Raw genomic sequence first — 9,124 nt, 5'->3', positions numbered from 1 at the left:
TCGGCCTGCGGACTCAAGGGTCCCAGATCAAGGGCTTGTACCTTGGTTGCAGGCACATCCCCAGTAGGGGTTGTGCAGAAGGCAGCTGATCTGATGTTTCTCTCTCATCGATGTTTCTAACTCTCTATTTCTCTCCTTTCCCCTCTGTAAAAAATCAATACAATATATATTTTTTAAAAATAGTAGAGTAGAGGACACTGAGATTCAAATCAGCAATTTGGCATATGAACAGCAAAAAGAGAATGGGAGGTGAGAAGTGGAACTAGTGAGTGTAGATATCTTACCTCAGATGTGTAGCTGTAAAAGGGAGCAGAGAATGATGCGGTAGTTGGAGGGCTATGTAGGCTCAATAGAGAGTCATTTGTAATGGAGGTTATGGGGCAGTTTGCACAATGATGGGGTAATTGCAAAGAGGGAGAGACCCAGGATGCAGGAAACAGCCTACCGTGGAGCAGTGAGCGGGATGAGACGGAGACTGCATGTGGCGACACTGCCATTGGCAGGAGCAGAGCAAGGCAAGAAGGACGAATGGACCTAGGGGAAGAGTGGGCCCTGACAAGGGGAGAATTTATATGAGATTGTTTCTACTCTCTCAGTGTACTATGCGGCCAATACTGAGAGCAGAGATGGGTAGAAGGTGAGTGGTCAGGCACCTGTGCTATGGCTTTGAAGGAGGGGGTAGGGAAGTAAAATAGTAATAGTCATTTTGGAGAGTGGGGACACCAATCCAGAAGGATTGCAGACAGGTGACTAAGATGCCTGGCAGATTTGAGGGCCCATATGAGATTTGTGGTAATGAATTTAAATGTATTTTCATTCATTTCAGATAGGGGGAGAGGGAGAGAAACATCAACGATGACATAGAATCATTGATTGGCTGCCTGCTGCATGCCCCCTACTGTGGATCAAGCCTGTAACCCAAGCATGAGCCCTGACAAGGAATTGAACCCTGACCTCCTGGCTCATGAGTCGACACTCAATCACTGAGCCACACTGGCCAGGTGTGGTTATGAATTTAAAGTGAGCTCTGTCAGCATGCCTGTGGGTTGTCTTTTTTTCCCCAGCAATATAACCTGTTTCAGTACAGGTGAGGTATAAGGAAATGTGAAGAGGGCTAAGTCATTTTTTTTCACACTAGAGAAAGACAAGGTATGAGTCCTTTAATGAAAATGTTTATTTTTTTTAACAACATGGTAAGTTCACACTGGTGGTTAATTAGCAATTATTTCAATACTTTCAAACTCATTTGCCTCCAGTTTTAGTCATAATGCAGGAATCTAAGCTTATAAAATTAAGAAACAGCAACAGCTAATCTAATCCTTCTTGATATTCCTTCATGATCAGCAAGATGCATAAAAACATTCTTTAAAGGGCTAAAGTAGATGGATATATAAATTGTGAGTTCATTTTTAAAGCTGTATAAAAGTAACATTTCTAAGAAAGCATTTAAACCCAAAATCACTCTTAATAAAAACAATATTCTTAATCCAGGCCATCTCCATTTTCAGCTATTTGGCATTTTGTTCTTTTGTAAATTTGATATTGCCCAACAAAGAATGGTTATCTTTTACTGTTTTGGGAGACGAATGAACAGATGAACACATAAAATGCCTACACAGCTGAGATTTTGCCTGAGGTCAATGTGTTTTAAGATAGTCTTTTGTTACATATATATCAAACATTGAGGAATACTGGTGTCATTCAAGATGAAGTCTTTGATTAAGTACTGAACATACTGGAGACGTATTTGGTAATCAATATTTAGGTAAATTTTCACCAGCAGTAGCTCTATAAGCACACTGAAACATGTTGTAGACTTACTACCCAATAATTAACACATTAGACAACATTAGCCTCTTAGAAGAAAGACCATATTTTGCTCCTGCTTCTGTAAAAACATTATTTATTTGAAAAAAGTGTGAACTTTTACTCAACTGTTACTCCCTTAATGGGAAAACGAGAGAAAAGGAGCTGAAGAAGGAAAGCTGTCCAGTTACACTCCACAGCCGCGGGTATACTGAGTGACATCTTGGTTTTGACAACGATTTCTCCAGGCCACCCTGTAGGGAAAGGTGAAACACATGGTGATAAGGTTAAAGCATATCTTCACTGTGATAGACATACATCAAATCCTTTGTGAGGACAAACTATTTTAACACTATATGAAATACAGGCTTTTGATAGATCCAGGTATTGCTATTTATTAAATGGAGATATGTACACCCAATACTTCACTTCTCCCCAAAGCCCTGGCTACAGCATAGTATGCTGACCACGTGCATTTCCTAACAACCACTGCAAAGTGCATTCTACATTTACCTCATTCCAAACATTTCAAAATAGGACAAGGAACTGGTAGAGTGTGAAGAATCTTAAAAATTCTAGAAATCCTCCCAAATTAATGGAGAAGAGGAAAAGATTCTGAATCGGTTAAAATGTTAAAATAGATTGCTTCTAAGTTAGTGGTTCTCAACCTTCTGGCCCTTTAAATACAGTTCCTCATGTTGTGACCCAACCATAAAATTATTTTCGTTGCTACTTCATAACTGTAATGTTGCTACTGTTATGAATCCTAATGTAAATATCTGATATGCAGGATGGTCTTAGGCAACCCCTGTGAAAGGATCGTTCGACTGCCAAAGGTGTCGCGACCCACAGGTTGAGAACCGCTGTTCTAAGTGATACTTTGTTTAGCATAAATCTAAAGCTGCAACTTTCAGTTGTCAGGAGTATACGGTGGTCCTTGAAAATCTTCTCTCACCTCTCTCCTAACACAGGCCAAAAAAGCTTTCCCCTCTAAGCTTACACATACCATGCTCTGATGCCTTGTGGATCCCTGACAACCCTCTTGGCACAGGTTACAGCTTGAGTGATGTCATCTTGAAGCAAAACTGAAAAACAGGTGGTGAGGAATGAAGACAACTTTCACAGAAATTTCATTTTACATTTAGGTTTAGCCCATTTTATTCTCTTAAGCTAAGGAATGGACACTACAATTCTTTTCCACAAGTTATGCATCTGTGAATGTTGGGAGGAATCTCAGATACCAAAGTCATTGGAAGTTCTGGAATTATCAACTAATGTGATGGATAGATAGTTCTCTTTTTAATAGGCACGATTAGAAGACAAAGAGGAACCAACCTAGTAATTTTCAATCAGCAATTCTACTACTAGAAATTTCCCCTAAAGAAATAAGAGCCCTGGCCAGTTTTTCTCAGTGGTTAGAGCGTCGGCCCGCAGACCTGAAGGGTCGAGGGTTGGATTCACAATCAAGGGCGTGTACCTCGGTTGCAGGCTCCATCCATGGCTCCAGTCTGGGCACATGTGGGAGGCAACCAATCAATGTGTAACTCTCACATTGATGTTTCTCTCTCTCTCTCTCTCTCTCTCTCTCTCTCTCTCTCTCTCTCTCTCTCTCCATCTCTCTCTCTCTCCCCTCCCCTCTATCTAAAAAAAATGGAAAAAAGATCCATTTTTCCCAAAAATAAAATAAAATAATAAAAATAAAAAATTAATAAAAATAAATCAAGATTGGTATTTGTTAACATATAAATAATTTTGTGTGATAAAGAACAAATTGTAAAGCAGTATATATAGTACAATTTCATTTTTGTTAAAACACACATTGTGCCTGGCCGGTGTGCTCAGTGGTTGAGCATCAACCCATGAACCAGGAGATCACGGTTGGATTCCTGGTCAGGGTACATGCCCAGGTAGTGGGCTTAATCCCCAGTAGGGGGCATGCAGGAGGCAGCCAATCCATGTTTCTCACATGGATGTTTCACCCTCTCCCTTCCTCTCTTTCCAAAATCAGTAATAATAATAAAAAATAACCATAAAGAACACCACACATTATCACATGTTTATATGTAGGTATATTTATACATGACATAGCTTTATATTCACAGACAAGATTTATATGTATTCTATCTAGAACAATATATACCTAAAGTTACTAGTAGTCATAAGTCTCTTGGTAGTAAGAATTTTATTCAGTGACCACAGATTATTATAGAATAAAAAATATTTTTATAATGAATTAACTGGATACAAAAGAATATTCTAAGAATAATCTTTTCTATTAGAATTTTCACATTTAGAAATTTAATGATATCAATTTTATAATACTTCTCCAATATTTTCATTTTTATGATTTGATTTGATTTGATTTTTTAAAGTCAGAGTCACCTCTCTTTTTTTTAATCCTCACCTGGGGATATGTGTGTGTGTTTTTTTAATTTTAGAGAAAGAAGGAGAGAGAGAAAGAGAGAAAGAGAAACTTTAATTGGTTGCCTCCCATACGCACCCCAACTAGGGATTGAACCCGCAACCTAGGTATGTGCCCTGACAAGGACTCGAACCCGAAACCTTTTGTTGTACGGGATGATGCTCCAACCAACTGAGCCACCCAGCCAGGGCGAGATGGTGTTCTTCTAGGTTCCTGTTGAATTTTTCAAAACCTGTTAATTTGTATTGAATCTCTATTCTTGTAAGCATAACCAGATGGGTCCTGTGCCATCACTTAAACGTTATTTTCTCTTACCATCGCAGTTTATACCACAGGCGTTAACTGATCTTGGGGTTCTGCCATCATTACACCAGTAGCGGCTATTGATCTGGAATATCCCATAATCAGTGCTTCTGTCTCCAGGATTGTAGTTTGTAGCTCGTGTGTTGTAACTACTTTCCCATCTGGCCAAACACATCCCTGAAAATAACATTTTTAGTAATAAATAGCAATACCATATGACACATACTGCATACCATAATCAGTTCTATATAGCTAATTTTATTTTACTAGTGACTTACTTTATAAGTATAAAGATGTAGAAGAGGAAAGACTATTTCATAGTCCATCCATCCATATATCCATCAAACCATTCATTCATTCATTCAAAAATAGTTATTAAGGGGAAGTGTTAGAATTCAACCTAAACATACATTGATAACATTGACAAAAATGGGCTAAAATACAAAGTAACTTTTACACAGGCACATCTAGGATTGCATACAAGAAAATGAAAACAGTTAACTGGAGCGAGAAAGAATAATACGATGGCATTTCATGCTGCATTTCAGCGATCCTGACATAAACAGTGATTGAGAGGAAATAGGTTCCTACTGCCCCTGTATTGAGATTTCAACATAATTAAAAACAAACAAACAGCCGAAACCGGTTTGGCTCAGTGGATAGAGCATCAGCCTGCGGACTGAAAGGTCCCAGGTTCGATTCCGGTCAGGGGCATGTACCTGGGTTGTGGGCACATCCCCAGTAGGAGATGTGCAGGAGGCAGCTGATCGATGTTTCTCTCTCATCGATGTTTCTAACTCTCTATCTTTCTCCCTTCCTCTCTGTAAAAAATCAATAAAATATATTTTTAAAAACAAACAAACAAACAAACAAAACACTTTGCTATGAAAAGCCTCATGTCATGCAGGGGGATTAAAAAAGAGAAAAATGCTGCATTATTCTAGGCTCACAGGGCCCAGGTTCCACCAGGAAAGAGCTGGAGCTCAGCACCAAAGACGTGGCAGAGGTTTCTCAGGTGCTCAAATGTACCAGTCAGCCTGCATGTGCCACTGAGTCTGCGGCAAGGGGCAGCTTGGTAGCACTCGGAGAGTACAACGGGTGGTGGTTTGCTTAGAATGGTGCACAATTTTGCACTCTCCTGCCCTCATTCCTTCATCTGGCATTTCTGTTTATAAAGGAACAAGTTGATATATTTTTTTTAACCATTTAAAGTATAAAAATCCTCAAATAACTTTTTTTAAAGAAGTCCATTCATGCAAAGGCCCTTTCTCAGTATTCATCCTCTATTAGTATCTGTTGCACACCTGGCTGGCTATTTGGAAGTAGGGAGAGGTCACTTACAGTTTGCCAGGCTCACTCCCCTGTAGCCATCCATTCCAAGTCTTTTCAAGGTTCTGGCCAGCTCACACCTCTCATAGACCTTGGCCTGGACGGCAACAGAGAGGAGGAGAAGCCCCAGAGTCAGGAGAGCCTTCATGTTGACTGCGAAGCCAGACCGCTCAGCTGGCCAGGGGAGGCTGGCCTCAGTATTTAACCTCTTTTAACTTCCTTCTTCTCCTAGTGGTTTGGAGGCTCCACCCTTTGAGCTATGTGGAAAACAGGAACAATTTTTTGGTTTTCTGACTTCAAAAGGTTAAAAGAATTAATCCACAGGAAATTGATGAAATGACATTGTTTAAAGAACTGGCTCAGGAATAATTGGTATTAGCACTGTTTCCAAAACAGGAACTTTCTCTTATTTTTATGAATTTGAGCAACTCTAAAGAAAGAAAAAAAACCCCACAAACGAACACTTTATGCAAACTGAAAATGAGCTCTGATTTTTCATTAACATTCATTTCATTAAATTGTTTTGTGTGCATTCACCATGCTGTTTCATCTTTTTCAACTTAAAATTATTTTATGTACTCATTGCATAAAGAACGTGACGCCTTGTCTGTCGTTTTAACAGGCATATAGCACCACATGATGTTGCCCAGCCAGATTTCTACTTTAACTTTTTTGTAAAATTTTTAAAAAATATATTTTTTCCAGGGGATTGTCAAGGGAGGGGGGGCGGAAAGGACACATATGTAATACCCTTTGTAGTTCTTTAAGCAATAAAAATTATATATATATATATATATATATATATATATATATATATATATATTATTGATTTCAGAGAGGCAGAGAGAAATAGAAACATCAATGATGAGAGAGAGTCACTGATCAGCATGTGCCCTGACCAGGAATCGAACCGTGACCTCATAGGTCGAGGCTCAACCATTGTGTAACACTGGCCAGTTTAATTTTTTTTGTTACTATGATATGTGTTGCTGTTGTTTTTAAATATATTTTATTGATTTTTTTACAGAGAGGAAGGGAGAGGGATAGAGAGTTAGAAAGATCTATCAGCTGCCTCCTGCACACCCCCTACTGGGGATGTGCCGGCAACCAAGGCACATGCCCTTGACAGGAATTGAACCTGGGACCATTCAGTCTGCAGGCTGACACTCTATCCACTGAGCCAAACCGGTCAGGGCATGTTTTGTTTATAAATAAGCCTCATGTGAATAACATCCCTAACACCTTTTCAACAATGCCTTACCTCAGATTTCCATGTTAAAACGTAGGGGTCATTATAAAGTTGAAGAACTTTATAATCAAACCTACAGAATAGCAGAATATGCCGCTTGAAAACCTGTACCTTTGCCAGAAGGATTATTTTGAGCTGAAGGCAATTAAGAAGAAACAGACCCACAAAAAGCTCTCTATACTATGTGCCTGAAGCAGAACATAAATTTGTACAGAAGTTAATAACCTACAATATTACGGAAGATGCTTGTCAGCCCTGAGGCAGCACATAACAAACTCTACTGACCAGCTATTATCTTCCATTAGTTCCCCATATATTCAGCTTCCCACGGTTCGCTGCCCTTGGAAGAATAAGGCTCTTTTCCTCTGTCTTGTCATTTCTCTAAAAATGTATTGTTCTTGGTGAAGATGCTATGAAAACGCAGGTGCTAGCCACCTCTTGGAGTTACTCAACCCTGCATTTCTCCCAAGCATATATGAGATGTGCATTTTATAAACATGTTTCTTTTTTCTTGTTAATCTGTCTTTTGTTACAAAGTCCCAGCTGAAACTCTAATAGGGTAGAAGGGAAGGGATTTTTTCCCCTCTTGTACTGTTTCTGGCAATGAGGATGGGACATTAAAAGACTGGGATAGTCCACTCTCCCCAGAGACTGCAGTTGAGTTATGGGATAAGTGACAACAGACAACAGAAGGTAAGAATTCTCACCAGGTCAGTGTCCCATATCGGACTAGTCAAAAGAGGAGGGTAACATTTTCTCCTTGTCTCTTCTTTCCAAATTTACAATGGCAGGAGAAAATCACTTGTAAAAATAGATCTTGAATTATGACTCTTATAAATTTGCTTTGGGGCACCCATAGGTTATTGATTCTGAGCTTGCCAGAAACAGTCAGGTTTTCTTTTGTCTCTGTCTTTTGTGTCATTTTTCATAAAAATGAAAATCATAAGATGAGCATCTCCATTTGTCTTATTTTATGAACCAAAAACTTGGCTTTGTAACCAGTGAGAATGCTCTCTGGTTTCTGCCACTTGCGGGTGGGGAAGGATGTTCATTGTCAAGCTTGCATCAGGCAGCCAGCTGGCTAGGAACCTAAGACGTGAAAAGCAGCATTCTCTTTGTCTAAATGTGCCAGTTTTCCGGAGAGTATGTTTTTTATAAATATATATTATTGATTTCAGAGAGGAAGGGAGAGGGAGAGGGAGAGAGAGAGAGAAACATCAATGATGAGAGAGAATCATTGATCGGCTGCCTTCTGCATATGCTTCACACTGGGAACAGGGCCCGCAACCCGGGCATGTGCCGACAAGGAAACAAACCGTGACCTTCTGGTTCATAGGTCAACACTCAACCACTGAGTCACGCCAGCCAAGCTGGAGAGTTTATCTTAACAAAGAGTCCCCGTATATAAAGAACCATAGTCATATCTACCTTAGTTGCCTTGTTTGCGCTGGAAAAATTCCCATCCCAGTATCTCCTTTCCAGTAACATGGATGAATGGGTCTGTGATTTAAGGTGTCTCAACTTGTGGGAGATAGAAGTTTCTTTACTACCTGTGACAGTGAGGTCTTTGCTTTCTTAGGTTATCTTTGGAATGGCTCTGCATCTTGAGAAATCTGCATCTTTTATACACTCTTTGGAGACAGCTCTTGTGTCCATGGTTAGGCCATAAAAAGGCTTATTGGTATGTAGTGACAATTGAAATAGGTACATCTTTGAAGATCTGGCCTTTCACATCTAAAAGAATTTTCAAGAGAGCTCTTATCCTAAACAAATATTCTATTGGAAGTAAGAGAGAGGAGAGAGGGAGAGAGAGAGAGAGAGAGAGAGAGAGAGAGAGAGAGAGAGAGAGAAGGAAAGAAAGGAGGGATGGAGAAAGGAAGATAGATATAGAAGAATGCCTTAGTGTATGTGTGAGGGGTCGGGGGAGGGGACCCGAATGGAAGAAGATATTTGCAAACAACGGCTCTGACAAGGGGTTATTATTCAAAATATTAAAGAACGCATACAACTCAACA

At 39.6% G+C, this 9,124-nt stretch overlaps 1 protein-coding gene across 1 annotated transcript; it reads right to left on the bottom strand.

The window, feature by feature from the left end:
• Positions 1-1,203: 1,203 nt before the first annotated feature.
• On the bottom strand, positions 1,204-6,058 carry LOC132227912 (lysozyme C). Its single transcript, XM_059683577.1, has 4 exons — positions 5,873-6,058; positions 4,544-4,708; positions 2,813-2,891; positions 1,204-2,060 (listed from the first exon to the last, which is right to left on the bottom strand). Exons 1-4 carry the CDS (start codon positions 6,006-6,008, stop codon positions 1,994-1,996), a joined length of 447 nt encoding a protein of 148 aa, XP_059539560.1. The 5' UTR covers positions 6,009-6,058; the 3' UTR covers positions 1,204-1,993.
• Between the last annotated feature and the right edge of the window lie 3,066 nt (positions 6,059-9,124).

Source organism: Myotis daubentonii, chromosome 2 (genome assembly GCF_963259705.1).
Source record: "Myotis daubentonii chromosome 2, mMyoDau2.1, whole genome shotgun sequence".
Taxonomy (NCBI): Eukaryota; Metazoa; Chordata; class Mammalia; order Chiroptera; family Vespertilionidae; genus Myotis; species Myotis daubentonii.
This window is presented reverse-complemented; position numbering and strand designations above follow the sequence as displayed.